The sequence below is a fragment of the Sminthopsis crassicaudata genome, chromosome 3 (assembly GCF_048593235.1).
Source record: "Sminthopsis crassicaudata isolate SCR6 chromosome 3, ASM4859323v1, whole genome shotgun sequence".
Lineage (NCBI taxonomy): Eukaryota > Metazoa > Chordata > Mammalia > Dasyuromorphia > Dasyuridae > Sminthopsis > Sminthopsis crassicaudata.
In genome coordinates this window covers 41513625-41534832 of record NC_133619.1, presented here as the reverse complement: position 1 = coordinate 41534832, position 21208 = coordinate 41513625, and the positions used below count along the sequence as shown (strand labels likewise).

Here is a 21208-nt window from a genome sequence, read left to right as displayed (position 1 = left end):
TTTGAATTCAGGTCTTCTGGGCCCCAGGTCGGCTGCTCTATCCATTCAGCTAGCTAGCTGTCTGTAATTTTCCAGAGGAGCTAATTAAAGGGGCACAAGGGAGTTAGGAGTTTGCAGAGTGGAGGGAATGGCAGAATTGGGGAGTCTTGGAGAGATGCCCTTTGATGTTTGGTGAATCACACAACCTTGAGCTAAGGCCCCTGCTGCTCAGGAGCCCCTAATCCCCCATTCTGGAGACGACTCCCCTAAAGTCTCCTCTAAATCTATTATCCCATGAGCTGATTTTTTAAATGATTCTTTTTCAAAAGTTGCATTTATGAAAAACAAAATGACTTAAAAACAATGGATATTAACTGTATAGAGCACAATTATCTATTTCATATCCCTCTAACTATAACCACCTGAATTACACCACTTCCTAGGACAGACCCTAACCTGCGAGATAAATGACCCTCCTGCAGAGTGCTTCAATTAACGCTGGTGAAGTATTTTACATGGACAGGGTGACTCAGTGCAGGTTTTAAGCTTTAAAATATATATCATTATATTTATGCCTTGTAACAATCTTGCGGAGCTAAACTGTGCAGACAGTAGCCCATTTTGAAGACTGGGAACTTGAATTAAGTCAGGTGACTTGTCTATCATCACACAACTAGCTGGCAGGATCTGAATCCAGTTCCTGGCTCTCTGTCCAATGTTCCATTCTACTACACCATAACCCAAATGCCCGTAGAGTTATTCAGAATCAGGCTTTGATGCTCCCTTAATGTTTGGTCTCGAGTTTCTGCCTGAAGATTTGAGATTCACAGCTTCTGACATACTGAGAGCATTTGGTTGAATGCCATCCTCCATGTTTTAATACCAACATATGGGATACATGAAAAAGACCTTCTTCTTGGAATCTTATAGACTACCGCGCTGTGTCTGAAAGGGACCCTAAAGGTCATCTAATCCAACGTCCCATTTTACAGAGAAGGAAACTGAGGCTCACCGAGATGAAGTCATTTGCCTACAGTCACCAAGATAGCAAGAAATAGCACAAGGTCTTGTGCTTCCCCCAGGAAAGCAAAAACCCTCAAAAGTAAGAAACCAAATATTTTAAATGAGAAGGAAAAGAAAAACCTAACACGGAAGTTTCTGCAAAACATTTATTAGAAAACTAAAGTGAATATGGCAACAAAACTTAAATAGCAAGAAACGATTATAATATCAAATCGAGTATGTCTCCAAAGGGAAGAAGCCACGTGGAAATTGTCTAGACTAGGGTGTGATCAACAGCTAATCCTGGGCCAACAAAGATTAGTGCCGGGTCTTTCTGCATTCTAGGGCAGCTACCTCACAGCACCACGGGGTTCAAAGCATCATTGTGCATTTTATCTTTATTTTAAACTTAAGGATAAAACAACTTAACCAGAAGCCAATTTGAAGCAGGTTGAAAAAAGATTCAGATCCCTTTCCATGATTAAAATTTCCCTAAAGGACAAATGGAGAACAAATTGGAGGAATCTCCTGAGAACAACTCTTGGCTCCTGTTAAAACTGATAAACACTCGAGGAGGAGAGGCAAGAGACTCTCTTATCCCAAGGGGAGGAGATGGAGAGTGAGAGGAAGAGAAAGAGGAGCCAATGAGAAGAGAGAAGGGAAAAGTAGAGGGAAGAAAGGGGAATAGCAAGAGAATGAGAGGAAAAAGGAGAAAGAAAAAATGAAGAGCAAGGCAGAGGAGGTGAGAAAGAAAGGAAAGAGGAAAAACAAAGAAGGGAGGGGAGAGATGGAGGTTTACAGAAAAGAATCAAAGACTTGCCAAAAAGGCATTCAAGAATTAAATAAATCCAAGCTTTTTTCATTCTTTCTTTTTACTTTCTCCTCGAGCTCTTCCACTTGGGACAGCTCAGCCTGGTGCATCCCGGTTTCTCTGAGTTAAGTTTAGGTCCAGTCTGACTCCTAAGCAAGGTAAGCTGGGGAAGGGGCAGAAGGACGAGGAGGGGAGCTGGGCAGTTAAGAGACAACATTATAAAACATCAGTAAATCTTCGATTCTGATACATGAAGACATATTTGAGTACGATTTTTAAAACAACAACAACATTTTATTAAAGTGTAAAAGTACGGCGTCCTGACAACTCTACGGATCGCTAACGCTACAAAAACACGTCACGGACAACAGGTGGAAATCGTCACATTGATTCCGAGGTTTCCGTTATCGGCAAAGAGATGTGCTATGGCTGTATCAAAAACAAGGCAGTCGCTGTTCAAGATGGCGGCAGCCACCCCGTCGTGGATGGAGCGGGGGGTGGCCTCCCAGGTCAGTCTCCGTCGGTTGCCGTTGAGTTCCAGTCTGTAGGCAAAGTTCTCGGCCTGCTTCCGGGTCCCGATGAGCAGCACGATGGCGAAGAACTGCTGGTGGCCCTCGTACTTCTCCTGCTTTTCCAGCACCAGCATGAAGTGGTGGCCGAAGCAGGACTGCATCATCACCCAGTCGACGGCCCCCGGCAAGTTAATGTCCGTGGCGAGGAAGACGATGTCCTCCCCCTGGAGGGTGGTGATGCTCTTGTGCGCGTGCATGAGGTGGGACATGACGGCTTCCAGCGAGCCCTGCCACTTGCAGGAGGCCCCGGGGCAGGGGCAGGAGTAGGGGCGGTATTCGCAGACGTCTTCATGTTCCGGCTTTTCCGTGTGGTGAAGGGTCAGAGAACATCCCGTGGTGGCGTACTAGAAAGAGAGAGACACAGGGACAAGCCAGTCAGCCTCCTGCACTTTGGACTTCTCACGCGAGGTGGGAGGATGCTAGGGGACAAGGGGGCCTAGAGGAGGGGGCTCGAGTCTGGAACATGGCAGACGGGGGTGGTCGCGAGCAAACCCCGAGACAGCTCGCCAAGCTCTCTGCAGGCAGAGATGGGCTCATCTCGCACAGAGTAGGTGCTCAATACTTGTTGGCTGGTTGATGTAAGGGCAGCCCTGTGGTCTGATGGAAAGAGTACTGGATTTATAAACAGAAGAGCTGAGTTTGAATCTTGACCCTAATCATTTCTCTCTCTGTGACTTTAGATAAATCAATTTCTGAGTTTTAGATCCTTTTTTTAAAAGGATTTTTTTAAAAAGGATTTTAGATCCTTAGCTGTAAAATAAGTTTCAGGGGCCTGTTTCGGCTCTAAATCTGTGGTCCTAAGACCACAAGTTGCCATTTACACTAGCAATGGGAACTTCCATACCAGGAAAGGATCTAGATTCAAATCCCGACTATGCTGTTTATCTGGTGACTTTCTTAAGGGGAAAGGGGAGACTTTGAAAATGCATATCTACTTTATTAAATATTTTTCCCAATTTAGAAATATTCATTTTTTAGATCTCACTTCCATTTACCCATGGACATGAAAAAGAGAAACACAGACTCAGTATATCATAGGGGAGAACAGTCAAGCAAAACCTGTCTTGCCACATCAAAAAATGCCTTTATCTTACTCTGCATGTTGGACCCCCATCTCTTGGTCACAAGGAGAGCAGAATGCTTTTTTAGCACTCCCCTGGAGTCATGGAGGTTCATTGAGCTGATCAGAATTCTCAAATCTTTCACAACTACTTTTGCAACATTGAGATTATGCTAGCAAATTGTTCTTCAGTAAATCATCTAACCTCTTTAAGCTTAGATTTCCTTCTCTGTAAAAGGATAGGGGTCACCTTGAATGCCTCCTCTACATCTATGACACCTTGACTGGATGGTTTCTGAGAACACCTTGGGATCTAAATCTATAATCCTGCGAGTGCCTCCCTCCTTCACTTAAATCCAATTCACTTGCATCCCATGGTATCACCTCCCTGATGTCATGGTCCTCTTGGAGAACGAAGGACAAACAACAAGGATGAAATCACAGTTCCTAACCTGCCCACTCCACCCCCAAGAACTCTCCAAAATGGACAATTGCAGTAAGAAATCTCATTTCTCTTCCTCTGCTATAGGTAAGGCAATCTGCAAGCTTTCAGAAAAATGATCTAAAGATGCTAGGAAATATGATCTGAAATAAGTGTATTATTGTCAAGTCTTTTTTGATGTGTCAAAGCACCAGAGATTTAAAATTAGGAGGAAATTATTAGTTATTATTTACTCATTTTCATTTTGTGATGCTTATCTCTACATTTTGAAGAATACAAAAAGATATGGCAGAGCTGGATAGGAAGGGAGAGGGAAAGATAGAAGAAAGGGAAAGAGATAAGGAAGGACAGAGGGAAGGGGAGGAGGGAGAGAGAAAGAGGGAGACAGAAGAGAGAGAGAAAGGGAGGAAAGGAAGGAGGGGAAAAGTGAGAGAGGCAGAACAATAAAAAGAGACAGAGACAAAGAGATAGGGAGGGAGGGGAGGGGAAGGGAGAGAAGTAGGGGAGAGATAGAGAGAGAAAGAAGGAAGGAGTGAGAGAAGGAAAAAGAGTGAGAGAGTCAGAAAGACAGGGAGACAGAAAGATCATCATTATCCCAAGCTCTGATCAAAAATGTCAGTAGTTCCTGCTCTTGACAATCTTAAATTAATGGTGAATGCTAGAAAAATGAATCTGGATAGCAGTATCAAGTGCAAGTGATCAAAAAATTTGTTAATGTGCTGCAGATATAGAAGGACACTAGACTAATGAAACCCCAAAGGAATATAATGACCTGTCTTAGCTTCAGGAGGCCAAAGGTAAATACCCTGCCCCTCTTTTTGGTAAGCAGGTGGTGGCCTAGAGGGGTAGAAGGAGGAATATGCTTTTTGTTATGGCAAGGTTTGTTTTGCTTAACTGTTCTTTTTTGTTCTGTGACAGTGATCACTAAGAACAAATTTTTTGGGAAGCATCAGTATGTTTTTGAAACAATCCCATGCTAAAAACGTTGTCCCAAAATCTAAACCCATCTAAAATGTCACCATTAATCCTTATTATTTACAAATGCAAAGCAAATACTTTAAAAAATTCAGTTCAACAAACACTTATCATATATGTTAATAAGCAAAAGAGAGACGAGGATGAAACTATCTGCCCTTAAGAAACTCATGCTCTACACTTCTACCATGTCTAACGTATATTGGATCACTCGGGGCAAGGGGAGGGAAAACTGGAACACAAGGTTTTGGAAGAGTCAAAGTTGACAAATTATCCATGAATATGTTTTGAAAATAAAGCTTTAATAAAAAGAAAAGTATGCTCTAGAGAGAGTGTGGGACGGATAATGTGTACTCATAAATAATCCTAAGACAAGCAGATGTATCAGGTGTAAAGGAATTGGGGAGAGGGGAGGTTCCAAACAGTGATAAGAAATCTGAGGTGGGGAAATTATTCTAAGTGCTTTGGGATTACAAGAATATTCAAGAACCTGGTCGCTTTTCATTTAAAAGGAGGTTTTGAGCATGAAGAAGAAAAATAGACTGATGACCCTTCCTGTGTCTCTATGTAGTCTAAAAGACCCTCAAACACACTTTGGAATATTACTTCTTCTCGGTTACTCACAGCCCTGCAGTCCGCACCAAAAGCTCCTGACTGGAAAAGGGCAGAGCTGCTTTTAGGGAATGCTGATAGCCCATACACACAAACACACTCAGCAAACACTTGTTAAGCACCTACTATGTGAGACAGAGGCACTGTGTTAAGGAACAGAAACACAAGGACAAAAGGGAATTGGTCCCCTCCCTTCCAGGTGACGTCCTAATGGGACAGGCAGAAAGACACACACAAGGTAATGGGCTGCTGGCAGGGAGGGGAATAAAAAAATTCCAAATGGAAGATGGCACCTGGACCAAGCTACTGAGACACCTATGGATCCTCAGAGGGAATATCGCCAGGGGACGGAGCTGGCTGGACTTTGGCTGCCAGTCTAAGGCCAGAACTACTTCAATCCAATTCACACACAAGTCCAGACAACACCCTATGATGTCACTGATCCTCCTGAAAATAGGAGACTCGAACTACCAGCAGGACTGCAGTCAGTCAGGGCAAGCAGCATTAATGAAGTGCCGACTGTGTGCCAGGCACTGCGCAGAGCACCGGGAATACAAAGAAGGGCAAAACCCACTTCTGACCACAAGGACCTTCTGTTCTTTTTTTAAAAAAAATTTCTTTGGATTCCTTTATTTGTCTGACATTGTCTTGTTACAAAATAAAATTTACAAAGCCCCCAAAATTATAAAAATAGATGAAGTGATCCCTGAGGAAGACTTGGTGGTCGATCACCACGAGACAGAGATTACCCTATTTCTATCAGCCAATGAGGCACTAGAATAGAAGAGATCCTTAGTAATGACTTCTAATGAGTGAGGACCTTCCCTTCTAATGGGGAGACAGCATGTAATTAGCTGGGTTAACCTCTATATACACTGTCAAGGGGCCAAGTTATTAAGACACCTATGGGCCCTCAATGAAAGATCCCACCCACGGCAGCAGCTAAAGGAAGTGAGGGAAAAATGAAAGGCTCCAGAAGTAAGGAAGGAGAACCTGACATGAAGCTGTGATATGGAGGACATGGAGATGCAACACCGGGATAGAGGAGACACTGAGACAAGACGTGGACAGCTTTGTCTTTTTTTTCCTTGAGGGGAATTCCCACTGGGCCAAGGTAGTTGAGGAGAGAAAGAGAAACAGAAGGGAGAGGGAGAGAGAGAGAGTAGGTGTTATGTAAGGGGTCTCTCTCTGTCTCTCTATGTATGTGTCTCTCTCTCCAACCTTCGTATAGTTAAAAACAACAACAAAATTCACACCACCGTCTAGTTTAAAAGGGCACATGATTCAGAACATTGCCTGGCAGGTTCGTTGGCTGACATAATCACTCCAGTTTCATTGGAAAGATTTTTCTAAATAGCCTATTTATTTCCAACCAACCAGGAACAGGAAGGAGTTGTCCTTTGGCTGATGATTTAGAAAGAAGGGTGCTTCCCCGCCCTCCATTCTCCCTCCCTGTCCCAAACCTACAAATGCTGTGACTTGTTATAAAAAACATGTCTTTTATTAACACCAAACCCAGAACTTCCTCTTATGCAAGCCTGAGTATGAGTAGCTATACATAGATTGTGGTTCCCTCTTAAAAAAAAAAAAAAAATCAATGGAAGCAGCCCACAACATCTTCACTCACCCCGACAACTCCCAAAACAAAACAGAAAAAAGCCCACTACTCAAATAAAAAATCAGTACAAAACAGCCTAAGCAACTCCTCCCATGTATATTTAATAAAATTAAATACCAGAGCCATACCTTTGAGGATTTTCTGCTCCCTTTTTTAGATGAACTTTTTTGTTTTTGTTTCTTTGACATAATTTGGGGGCCTTCCTTGAGAAGAGCTATCCCTTTCCAGGGTCAAGGTCTCCTTCTTTTTAGTCCAAGTTCCTTCTTCCTTTTAACCCTAAACAGCTGGAAATTGTTTGCCCTTAACAATGGCCTAAAAGCTGCTGGATAACATTTTAAGATGCCAGGTGCTAAAAAAGACACTTTGTGAAGCTGAAATCTAGGTAAGCTGATGAAAGGACTAGAAAGAAGCCATAGCACCTCAAGAGCAGCTGACAGGATGGAGGAGGTGCTTGTCTGAAGAAAAGACACAGTGGTCTCCAAATAACCGGAGGACTCTCTGAGAGGGCAGTGTGACTGAGTGAAAACATTAGCTTTGGAGTCAGGGGTTCTGGGTTCAAATCCCACCTGTAGGATCTTAGGCAAATCATTACATTTTCTTGAACCGCCTGTGCTCATTTGTAAAAGAAGGGGGCTCAATGAGATGGTCTCTTAGATAGAAAGGCAAATTTCACTTCCATGTATGGTAAAAGCTTCCTAACCATCCGGATCTGTTATAATAACTTCATCAGGCAGCTAAGTAAGCACTGGGCCTGGAGTTAGAAGACCTCATACTTTCTAGTTGCCTGATCCTGGGCTAGTCATTTAGTCTGTTTGCCTCAGTTTGTTCATCTGTAAAATGAAGGGATAATAATATCACTTACCTCATAGGGTTCTTGTGAAGATCAAATGAGACGATAATTATAAAACTCTTAGTACAATGGCTGGCACAGAATAAGTGACTAATAAATACTTATTGGCTTCCTTCCTTCATCACTTAGAGGTTGAGGGGCAACAGATGAAAAGCCAGCATTGAAGTCAGGAAATCCTGGATTCCAGTCCCACCTTCGGCCATGGTGGCTGTATGACCCTGGACCACTCAGTTAAACCCTGAGTTCTAGGCAATTTTTTACAACAATAATTAGAAAGGGCAGAGGGGACTCCCTAAGTCCATCAAATCGTGGGTCTCCGGACTGTCACGATCAGAACTGTGTCTGAAATGGGGGGGAGGAGACCAGAATTTGTTAAGGATGCTTACAATTTGAATAAAAATTGGGTCAGATGGTCTCTCAATTCTTTCTGATTTTGAATCTATTAACTGGATTTGGTGTTGGACACCGAGGCCCAAATTCTGGTTCTGCCACTAGTTACCAATGCAACTTTGGTCAATGTACAAGTCCTGTAAGACTCAGAAATGAGGGGATTAGACCAAAGGGCCACACAGGTTCCTTCCATGAACTGCTCTCAGCCATCCCATCTAACTTCAGATTCTTACTAACAACTAACAGTCGTTCAGGAGCCCATTAAAAAAGACAAGCATTTATATACTCCACTACAAAAATTCTCAGTTCTCTCAAGTTAACAGTTAACTAGGGTTCCTAATAGTCTAGGTCTTTCCTTTGTTCCTGTTGTCCAGGTGAGGGGATTTATTTAGGAGGTTAGGAGAATCTGGCTTCCAGGAAACCCTGACAACAGCACAATAGAAAGGCCTTCCTTTACCTGAGATCAGGCACACTGGAAGGTAAGACATGCTTGGCAGGCTCGGCGAATTATGTTTGCAGGGAAGGCCCTTCCAGAGCCTCCTGGCCTAACTGGGACTCTCTGTTATAGGCTTTTTGGTGTTACCTGGTCTGTCTTTTAATTGGCTGGCAAGGAGAATAATATGGAGCATCTGGGTGGCAACAACAGCCTGTAAAATGCTCACATCCAGTATCTTATTTCATCCTACCTACCGGAGGTGGGGCTGATATTACTCACTAGTCTTATATGTGTGCAGAAACTGAGGCTGGGTGAGAGAATAAGTGTCTGGCCCCCATTACACAACTCTCAAGCGGTGACTCCACGAATAAAACTCAGATCTCCGACCTTTTCCAATGCTCTCTACAGTCCCATCCATTGCTTCACCATGATCACAGTTATGTTTTGGAAATATTTTAAATTTGGGAGAAAGTTTTTAAAAGATTTTAATTCTGATTGAGTTCTAGCTCAAGTGAAACATAACCAGGAAGGTTTGAAATTACAGCTGGCACAACTGGTCTTTCCCCCCTTTTAGCTTGTACAAAACTAAAAACAACCTTTCATTTTGTTTTGTTTTTTCTTTGTTGGCTTGGGATAGAAGGAGGTGAAAATTCAAGTCATAGCAGCTAAAATTTTTGTTCAAGTTTTTTGGATAATTTCATTAGGACAGAGAGCAAATTCACTCTCGGTGCCAATTAGCATCTTTCCTGCAATTTAGGGAGCTGTCTGATATCCTAGCCTAAAGTTAGCAAGAAATTTGGCCAGCATTACTCAAGTTAGTATGTACCATAGGTCAATCCAATTCTGAGGTCAACCTCCTTTTCATTCAACAACATGACCTCTAGTAGCTAGGTCATTGGTACAAAACTAACATACTTAAATCCAAGCCTTTGTGGAGGACCTAGTGTCAGATGATGAATAAACAGATTCAAAAGAAAGAAACCATGTCTACTCTGGAGGAACATTTATTAATGTTCAGTCAGTGAAGCCACAGAAAGAATCTAAGAATTGACTGCCGAGAGTCTGAATTCTATCTCTGATAGCTGACTTCTCTATACCTCAGTTTAATCTTATGTACAAGAGAGATACTAATCTCTCTCAGGGTTGTTGTGGGACTCAAATGACTTGTAAAGTACATTACAAACCCTAAAGTGCCATGTAAATCTGGCTTTTGACACTTCTATTTTAGGCAGTCACTCTTCTTCGGAACTAAATGTCCTTGTGTGTAAAATGGGGGAGTGATTCTAGATCAGAAATGGTCACATGCTCCCACATTTCCAAGTGTTACCAGAACCCGATTAAAATGTAAATTCCGTGGGTTTAGTGGACCCTATTTCTAGATGAATTTGACCCCAATATGCTAGAGCAGGACTTCTTAAACTTTTTACATTGAAAAAATTTTTACATGATCCCTGTATATGAGTATATAAAATAGGTAGACAAATCAAACATCTATTGATAATAAATAATTTCATCAACCCCCCCCCCCAACCATATTCAATTACAGGGCCCGTAAAAGGTCTTAACCCACAGTGTAAGAATCTGAGGTCTAGATTACCTTTCAAGATCCCTTCTAACTTTATCATCCTGAATGCTTGAGGTTTAGATAAAACAAAACTTAAAGCAATTTTTTTCTTTTTTAAGAAAAAAGGACCAGATTAAATAAGCTGACTCCCTCATTCTCCTCCCAAATCCCAAATTCGTACCTCCTACCCTTTGTTTTAAGCAAGACTATTTCACATTAACAGCATAGTATCCTGGAAAGAACCCTCCGATGTGGCTGTGAAGATCCACTCCATTCATATTTCAGTTTCCATGTATCCCCGGGTAAGCCTCTTCACCTATCTGCCTCTCACTTCCTCATCTGTAAAGTGAGAGTGGTTGGTCTGGATGGCCTCAAAGGCCCCTTTCCAGCTCAAGACCCGTATGAGCATATGATTTCCTCCCTTAGCATATGGAGCTTCCTAGATGGAGTCATGTACAGAGAGCTTCCATCTGGAGAGACACCTCTCATCTCCCAGATGGAAGAGAAAAGCCAGATTTCTAAGATTCTGGGTTATACTAATTTCTGTCCAATTTCGTGGATACCACGAAATAAGAACTGTTTGTTTTAAAGGAATCTCCACTGAGGGTCTGGGACAGCTTCAGGAGAACACATGACAAGTAGTTTAACTGTAAACTCTTTGAGAGCAGGGACTGATGTTTTCCTCGCCTAATTTTGTATTTCTTGTATTTAGCAAAGGGGCTGGCACACAGCAGGCATGTAATAAATGTTTGTTGACTGTGATACAGAAAGAAGGGATTTCAGGGATTAAAAACACACAAAAAGTCTTATGTCCTAGGGAAGAATACTTATATTCCCTGACCTCTTCATGACAAAAAAGCCAGGAGAAACAGAGGGGCAATGGTCGTGTCAAAATATCACTTTTTACTCCTCTTTAGAAACTCTACATGTCACAATGGCACAGGGAGTTTTGCAAACACGTCATTCTTCCTTGAAAATAGATCCTGCCCTACTGCCACGTACATTTCAAGGCTTTTGCCCAATATAAGAACTGACCCAGTTTCTTTCACTACTGTAGATTGAAATCTAAGCTTTGAAATCACTGCAGGACTCTAATGTATGGAGACAGAAAGTAAATAATGTGAATTGTAAATATTTTTGTGGTAAATATACCTATTAGCTACCTAGTCAACAGAAGGATTTCTCATAGTCCAGTAATTAAATGGAGAGGGGAATATCTTAAGAGAACACTTTCTGTAGGACACCACGGGGGAAAATACCAACTATGGAATAAGAAGATTTGGAGTCAAATCCTGACATTAGAGAAGTCACTTAATCTCATATTTTATTATCTGTATAATAATACTTCACATTTATATATCATCTATTATGTTCCATGCACTCTGCTAATAATTTTTACAGTTATAATCTCATTTGATTCTCCTAACAATCTTAGGAAGTGAATGTTATCATTTCCCATTTTACAGTTGAGGAAACTGAGGCAGAGAGAGGTAAAGTGGTTTTCCTTGGGTCATACAATTAATAAGTTTCTGAAACTGGATTTGAACTCAGGTCTTTTTAAGTCTAGTCCCATCTACTATACCTCTTGGCTGTCTGTAAGGAGGAGAGACAGCTTCTGCGAACATTTACATCTCTAATCGAAACTGGGAGTCAGGGGTACTGTCATGGACTGTGATCAACTCATGTCCTCTCTCTTTCCCTCAATTTTTCTTCTTGCAATAAAGAAACTGTCTTACTGCTTATTTACTAGAAGAAAAAAGATACCATCTGCTTACTTGTAGGAAAATGAATGAGGTTTAGTAACTCACAGTTTATAAAGTAGCTGTGTGAAATCCTCAAATGAAAAGGGCTTCTGAAATACAAAGTAAAATCATCAATTCTGCAATGGCATTTGTTAATTTATTTTAAATTTTAAAAAAGAAATGAACTCTCCAGTATAATGCCATTCTCAATCAGATCAAAACACATCAAAGAATCTGATGGTTGGCTCAATGAGGATTTTCTCCTTCACTCCCCTCCAAATACCTAGAGAATAAAGTCCAAACTTGTTGGCTGAATTTCTAAGGTACCCTCTCGAACACACACAATAGCACCCCTTCTCCATCTTTACAATATGGTCCTTCACTATACTACATATACATACACGCATATAAAAATATATATGTATATTAAGCCCCCTTAAATCCTCAAGCAGAAATTGCTGCTCATCCTATTCACTAGTTTAGCTAGACCCTTGCTATCTGTCATAAATGGTGAAAGAAGGAGGATAAATTTCAATATCAATTGCTGTCTAGCTGTCCCAGATTAAATTTCTTATTGTGGAATTAATTTTTTCATAGCCATTTAAGTATTATCTTTTCAAAACTTGTGAGGAAGCCTTTAAGAAAATTATCAAAGGATTTTATAAATCTTGGATTAAGATTTTTTCCTACAGAATAAGTCCTTTTCAGGACTAAGCTCACTTTGAGGTATTCTCTCCCTCCTCCTTATGGTGTCTTTCTCCTTAGTATAGCTATCTCTGATTAGTCTGCTGAACTCTATGGATCTAACCTGTCAGTCAATGTTATATCCAGACTTTATGGCACATTCCTTCAATGGATTCTACCACACTCCTTTCCTTGGTCCTTTCCTCAGTAACCCTATTGCTCTCCCAAATCTATTTCATATTTGCCATTCCCATTTCCCTCTTATTTTCTAAGTAATCTTTTCTCCTAAATAAATCTACTTTTTGGCAAAAAGAAAAAAAAAACATTTTTCCTATCATTTAATTTTTGGTTTAGACTTATCATTTCATTAGGGAAAGGGATTCTTGGTGAGGAATTCCCTCTCCCAATGCATACCTATCACTGCTCTGCCAATTCTAGCTTTTGATGGCTGCTGGTTAGCAGAGTAGAAAGCAGCCTGTGCAGGGTTATACAGCCAGACCTAGCAAAGGCTCCACTTCAACCCAAATCTTCTTAGGAACCTCTAAGGCCAGCTTTCAATCTACTGGACCACACTGCCTCTGGTCACTTATTTACTATGAGGAAAAAACAAACAAATGAAATTGTAGATAGTTCCAGCTTTTCAGAATTTCTAGTTATAAAAAAAAGAAACAAACCTGTTATCCTATGAGAAGAAAAATGGATCTCCAGCATAAGTGGACCTAGGGATGGAATATTGATTTTGCAAGTGTCACTCTCGCTTCTTCTGATCAGCTACAGGATGGAATGGATTCTGGGAAAACCACCTAAACTCCAAGTCTTCCAGTCACCTCCTCTGAGCCTATAACATTTATTTGTAGCTCACTGCCTCTAAATACAGGAGGGGCTTGGCTGTAGCTGCCTCCAGACTCCCGGAAAACCAGAATCCTCCTTGGGACAAGTGTAACAAGAAGTATTTCATTTATCTCCTGTACTTCCTCTAAGGAATACAAAGTATTTTTATATATCTTGATAATGGGATGCCCAACTGGTAACTTCTCCATCCCATGGCTTTTAGAGGCTGGGTGAGAACATATGTGAGATAACAGACAACGAAGTAACAATTTTACAGAAGATGAAGCGAGAATGTTGCTGAAGAAAGCAGAATGTTCTTCTAACAGGGAGGACAAGTTTGGGGAAAAAAAACAAATTGTTATATATTATCCAAGTCCTTCAACATAGTTCCTCTGACCTGCTTCCAGTATCTCTCTTCTCCAAGCCATCTAGCACATAACCAAAATAATCTTTCAAAGCCATAAGGATGACTTGCCTGCTCAAGGATCACCTATGGCTCCCTACTGTCTCTTAGGATAAAACAAATTCTTTCAGATTGACATTTTCAGCCCTTCACAGTCTAACTCCAATTTACCTTACATTATTCCCCTTCACACATTCTTCATTCTGCCAAACTGACCTACCAGCTGGTACTCCAAACTTTGCAGTCGTTTTACCAGTTCTGCTTTTTTATAGATCACAGCTAATACTTCTCTCCAACTTCATCTCTTAGAATCCTGATTTTTTTCAAGGCTCAGCTCAAAGGTCAACCTCTACAGAAACCTCTTGATTGCCTGCCCTATTTGTTAGTGCTTACTCCTTCCCTTATGTTTCTTTATCTTCAGATAAATTGTATCCATAATAGAACAGAAGCTCCTAGAAGATTTGCTTTCATTGTTTTCCTTTGTATCCTGGGCATTTTGAACAATGTATCTTTCTTATATCAGGCATTTAGGGAAGGGAAATCTGTATTTATGTAGTGCCTAATATATGCCTGGCATTATGCTAAGTGATACACAAATATTCTCTCTTTTGAGACTTTAATAAAAGCTTGTTAAATTGCACTGAATTGAACTAGATTTTTTCAAGACACTTCTGGTGAGGTAATTCCTTTTAAGAGCCCCCAGAAGACTGAAACTGAATGCTGGGAATGTCATTCCATCCTCTCTACCCAACTGGCCAGAGTCAGAAAGAAAGCTGAAAATCAGCACATTACAGAAGTTGCCTCCTGACTGGACCTGCTTTCCCTCTGTTGCCAGCCAGAGGAGCAAGTGATTGAGCAGCCATCCCACATCATCCTGAAGAACCAGTTCTGTAAGATACCTTCTGAGCAATGTTTAAGACAACAAAACCACCTGGAAAAAGCCGGCGTGAATAATGGCTCTTGGAGGCAGGGCCAAACCACCTTCACCTCTCCATTTCTGAAGTAATAGAAGAGAAAGGGAAGAATGAGAACTGGAACTTCTTGGTGAGGAAACTCCCTCTGCCCAAAGCAGATGGGGATCTTCTCCGCAGCTTACTGTCTTAGCTGCCTGGAGAACAGAAACTTGCCGAGGGTTACACAGCTGGGAGACATCAAAAGCAGGGCGTAAACTCGTGTTTTCCTGGATTCAAGGCCACCTCTCTATCCACCATGTTACACTAACAGCCAAGAGAATAAAAGCTGACAGTGACATGACTTTAAAGTGGTAAATGCTATTATCATCATCTCCATTTTACAGTGAAGAAACTGAGGCACAGAGAGATCAAGTGACTTCCCAAAGATCATATAGTATATAATCCCTGTATATGGTAGGATTCAATGTCTGGGGCACCATAGGAAAAGTTCATGGGATCAAATAATGCCATGTTATCATCTTAGTTCAGACGATACAGTACTTTTCCTTTACTGTGTAAGTAAATACTTTCATTACTATCAGGCCTTCACCTACACAACAAATCAAATATCCTATTTAGCTCCAAAGACTCCATTCCCATTTTCACCTTTCTGCCACTTTTGATTCAGGATGGTGACATCAGATACACACTCCCAAACCAAAACACACACACACACACACACACAGTCATTTTAAAAGTCTATCCAAGGAATTACAAAGAAGCAGCAAAATAAAGGCATCAACAAAGAAATATACATTGAAAAAGGAAGGAATAAGGGAGGGAGTGTCATAAAAGGAGAAAAGGGTGAATAATCAAAAGGGTGAATAATCAATGGACATCCTCCATATTCTTGGGATGTCAGCAGTTGGAAGAAAATCCTCAACACATTGGATGTGTCAGATATAAAGGAGAACATAGACAAGAGTTCTATAGTTTGGACAGGTATAGAAGGGGATTCTTCCTTGGAGGGAATATCTATCTTCATGAGACTGAAAATCTATTGCGGTTAGCATAAAGTCTATGGTTAGAACAAAACTGTCTGAAGAACTTTGGTTTTGTTCCATAATTCCCTGGTCTCCCCAGATCATTCAGAGAGTGGACTGATTTGCTTTGTAGTCTTAAGCTGGAGATTGGAATTCACAGCCCTCCACTTACTTTACATTGTGCCCCCTCCTCCATTACTATGTATACATACATATATCCATATTCATTTTCATTTTCTCTCTCTCTCTCTCCTTTTTCTCCCACTCTCCTTCTCCTTTCCTTCAGTTCTGTTCCCTTCCTTCTTGCCTTCCTTTCTTTGTCTCTGGCTGTTTCTCTCCCTCCCTCAGGTCCTCTCCTAGAATGCTATGGCTGGTAGCAAGATGAGGAGAGAGGGTTTCCTATCTGTCTAGGGGAGATTGACCAGTTAAGATCAAAGCATTAAGGAAGTAATCAGACTAGAGATTGTATTTACTATTATTTTTCTTTTTGAAAGCTAATAAAATATGAAAAAAAAGATAAGAAAAATGAAGGTAAAGTTTAAGTGACAGGCTCTTTTTCTTCAAGTCCAGAGTCTGACTTCTGACAGAGACCTGTCTTTTTATTTGCTGGCTTACAGATTCTTCCTGCCAAAAACCCTCATTTTTCGAGCCGAAGTCAGAGTAAGATGAATGTCAACAACTTCCTCTTCCTCCTTCTCCTAATCCAAAAATCGGAGTCCTAGCCACTCAATTTAAACGCTTAATGTGCAAGTCTCAAAGTAAAAGACAGGGCAACAAGCATTTATTTAATACTAATGTGTTAGGCCCTGTAATAAGCGTAACAGAGGCAAGCCTAAAAATGGAATTCTCTTCCATCTTTGGCTCAAGGCCAGCTCCTGGGACAGAGGTATATATAGCTTTTCATCCCATAAAGAAACGATTTCTCACTTAAAGATCACTTGATAAACCCTTCATTAACAGGGAGAGGGTAGATATTAGTTTTGATTCCACTTGGGGTTATGGGGGAAGGCAATAAAGGCAATGAGAAAAAGGCTGATGAAATTTTGCCAGTGGATTTGTAGCTATTCCCATACATGGTTTTCAGAGAAGTACATTCTGATCTCCTCAAAGAGATACATGTAGGTGGGGGAAACTTTCTTAAGTTTATTCTCACACCAGTCTTAAAAAGCAGAACCATATTATGATGTCAGGGGGTGGAAGAGTGAGAAAATACACTATTATTAACTAGATAAATCAATTTGACCAGACATATAAGCTCTTACTGTATTTATAGGCATGTATTTATGTTGTATAGAATAATGATGATAATAATAGTTACGATCCATAAAATACCTACTGTATGTCGGGCACTGTGCTCAGCACCTTACATTTATCATCTCATTTTACCTCCCAACCACCCTGGGAAGTAGATACTTTTGTTATTCCCATTTTACATCTGAGGAAATTGAGGCAACAGAGGTGATTTTTCCAGAATCACACAGCTAGTGAGTACTTGAATGACTAGATTTTTATTTGTATAGTATCTTTTAAGAAACTTCTAACTTTCATTTCCAGCCTCAGTACATATATCACAGCCCTCCTCCAGGTACTTATACATTCTATAGTCTAGTGAAAATAATCCTCCTGATGTTCCTAACTCCAACCTCCATCCCCTTGCTTTGGGGCTCTTCTCCACACCTGGTGTGACTCCTTCCTCACCCCTATTTCTTAGCATTCTCTGGCTTCATACAGACTCAGCTCCAATCTCATCTTCTGCAGGAAACCTTTTCTGTTTCACTTAGGTTAAGATTAGACAGTTTATTTGCATACCCCTACATAGATACAGGGCAGCTAGGTGGTTCAGTGCATAGTGTACCAGGCCTGCAGTCAGGAAGACTGATCTTCATAAGTCCAAATATGACCTGAGACACTTACTGGCAGTTCATATATGACCCTAGGCAGGTCACTTAACCTTATTTGCCATAGCTACTTCAATTGTAAAATGAATTGGAGAAGGAAATAAAACCACTATAGTATTTCTGCCAAAAAACCCAAAAGAAACAAAAAATACCCAGAAGGGATTACAAACAGTTGGACAATACTGAACTGAATATATGTTTTGTCTACCATTAGAATCTAAACTCTTGAATAAATAGAACACTGATATTGGAACAACAACAAACAAATAATTTTGAAAGACTTAAGAATAATGATCAATTGAAATTCCAGAAAAGGATCTTTTGGCTGGGAGTAGAGAGGAAATGAGAGTGAGGGGAAAAAAGTTTGATGATTTAAAGCAAATTTAATTAAAAAAAAAAAAAAAAAAGAGGAAAAAAGAAAGAACAAAAGCTCATTGAGGGTAAGAGGTGATTTTATTTTTAGTTTTACCATCCCCAATGCCTGAAACCTAGTAAATGTTTAATAAAAGCTTATTGGACTGGCTTGGATTCTCATAGGTTTTGAGCTGGGCCCTTTGAGACCATCTAGTACCAACCCCCTTTGTTTGCAGATAATAAAACTCAGGCTCACTGAAAAAATGACTTACCTAGAGTTGTACAGGTGGTAAACAGCTGAGCTGGGATGTGAACTGACTGCCAATCCAGTGTTCTTGGAATCAAGATCAGGAAGACCTAAACTAATCTCTACTGGTCATGAATAAACTACCCTCTTGCAGCTTCTTGGAGATTTTTAATGTTGGCTGCACTAAGATTTTTTTTTTTTTCCTGCTGAGGCTAGTTATCCTTCCTACTAACTTTAAAATAACAAATGTTTCCTTTGATTTCGGATCACAAGGAACTGTGGCCAACTAGTTACAAATATCATTTTCTTCAAGGCTCGCCCTTGTACCTCCTCTCTGCTTTCTGATTGCTGGGAAACGGCACTCAATGCCAATCAAAAAACCTGACTGCGTGTGGAGTTCAAGGAGGATGACCCTCTCTCCCTTTTGCCTGAAAGAAGAGGGAGAGAAATAGATTGACAGGAAGAGAGGAGGAGAGAGGGGAGGAGAAGAGAGAGAAGGGGAGGGAAGGGGGAAGAGAAAAGAGTTTCTAGCTGGGTAAAATTCCATCTCATCTCTTGCCTTTTAAGCCTTTATCAGTGAACTTTGGCTGCCCAGGTAACCCATCTTGAATTTCTAACATTGTTCCTTCTGAACCAATACCATTGTTTTGACTAACTTCATGTTTTTGTAGAACCAGTTGGCAAAGCTAGGCAAATCTCCAGACTTTAAAATTTCAATTAACTAGACAGACTTCTACTACCCAGAAACCCTGATAAACAAAAATCTACTTCTCTGTTTCACCTTTTTTTTTTTTTTTAAAGGGGGGGGAGGCAAATCACAAATACAGCTATTATTTCAGATTTTCTAGTCCAACTTGAACCTGTGCCCAAGGACACAAAGCTAGGAAGGTACAGAGTTGGGAATTAAACCCAGGTCTTCTGTCGATGTCAAATCCAGGGCATCCTCTAGATACCAAATCTACTGTATCACCTTTTGATCCTTCAAATCAAGAAAGCATACACTTTTAAAAAATCAGTGTGCTTCGGTCAACACAGCTGGAAGGCAATCTCTCACACTTCTGCACCTACAATTATATCAAAGGTGGGAGCAAGGCTTCAGGCCTGTGTTAGCTACGCTCCTTGAGAGCTTCTCATTATTAACAAAGGATTGTGGGTAAACTAGACATTGCTACCCGAGAGACAGATAATTTAACACTCCCCTCACCCCAAGGGAAACCTTGCTGTTACTCAGAATGGAAAAGCATCTGGCTCAACTTGTAATCAATTATCCATTAATATTTTAACTTTCTCCGAATATTTCAAAGCAGTCACTGCCACAGAGCTTAACTTACTTTTCCAGCATCATATACCCTCATCAATCTCCTCACATTTTGTATTACCCTGATTTGATTCCATAAAATATCATAAACTATTCTGCAATACTCATCTCAGATGAAGAGTTTGGCTGGGACGCCCAGTTAGCTTTGGGCTTTTCCCTTCTGCAAGAAATAAAAATGCCTCAACTAAGTGGAAATCAAGAGCTCAGAGTGAATTCTTACTTCGGGAACATGGGAAAAGCATATTCCACATCCCTGGCCCAGAGCATTCCATTTCCCATCTCTGTGGCTTAACTGGTTGGCCCTCACTCCTGGGATGATCTCCCTTCTCACTTTTTCACGTGTAGCTTCCTTCGAGACTTATTATCTCAATGCCCACTTTGTGCAGAAGGCCAGTCTCCCAGAAGCCAAAACTCTCTCCTCAAAAGTTATCTTTCCATCTCCTTTGTACCTTTTATGCATCTTTGATGCACCTGGGGGGGGGGGGCATGTTGTCCCTTCCACAGTAATTTCCTGGAGGGACAGAACTGTTTGTGCCTTTCTTTGATCTCCAGGGCTCTGTTCAGAACCCGGAATCAGTACCAAGTACTTAATAAATGTGTGTTGATGGACTGATGACCCCGAACGCTGCAATTCACAGGGTCATCTGATCACTCATGCAGTCCTATTTAGCATATTCACTCTCCTTACAAGGGAAGAAAAATATCTTCAAAAGATTTTTTAGTAGTAAGGCTCAGTGAAAGGGTTTGAGGGTTAGAAATAATTAAAATGTCTTATTTCCCCAAGCTTCAGTTGGATTGATGTTTCTTCTGGAATTGAGTAGAAGCTGGAAACCTTGGTGATCTCCCCCTTCCCCTTCTCTATGTACTCTCTATGAAAGAAGAGACCTGGGGAAGTTAGCCCATAAATATAGGATTCAGATCTAAAACACAGGGTTAGAATGATGGGATTTCCAAAGTCCTTTTCTGCTTGAAAATGATTTAAGGATTAATCCACTCAACTTAATCCAACATGCATTTTATTAAGCCACCACTGTATAAAGTGAAGATAGAAAAACAAAATAAAATACAATCATCCTTCCCTTCCAGAAGCTTATATTCTATTGGGAGAAACAGAGTTATGGGGGCAGGGGAAGAGGAGAGGGAGAAAGAAGATATTATTTTAGATATTATCATTGAGACTGCTGGGTTATTTGTTTTTCTTTTGGGTCAGAATTCTCCTAATGTGAGAAGCTGCAACTCAGTTGTATTGACAACTTAAACTTAAAAATTGTTTTTTACTTCATTATATTCCAAATACTATGCTGTGAGAAGAAAAAAAAGTTTGAGAACCACGAGGTTAAATATTCGTTTTTAACCTGGCTTCAGTTTTTAAAAAGTTGATTATAATAATTGTTATCTTATTGTTCCTGAATCGTTAGGCATTTTCATGCTACTATAGCTCATAAGGTAATTTAGTGTAGAGGATATTAATGTAATTATGATAG

At 40.6% G+C, this 21208-nt stretch overlaps 1 protein-coding gene across 1 annotated transcript in view; it reads right to left on the bottom strand.

The window, feature by feature from the left end:
• Nucleotides 1-1134: 1134 nt before the first annotated feature.
• Nucleotides 1135-21208, bottom strand: part of SIAH2 (siah E3 ubiquitin protein ligase 2) — a 29722-nt gene continuing 9648 nt past the window's right edge. Inside the window, exon 2 of the mRNA XM_074298335.1 lies at nt 1135-2708. Within this exon, the coding sequence (XP_074154436.1) occupies nt 2151-2708 (558 nt within the window). The 3' untranslated portion in view covers nt 1135-2150. The remainder of the gene's footprint in view (nt 2709-21208) is intronic.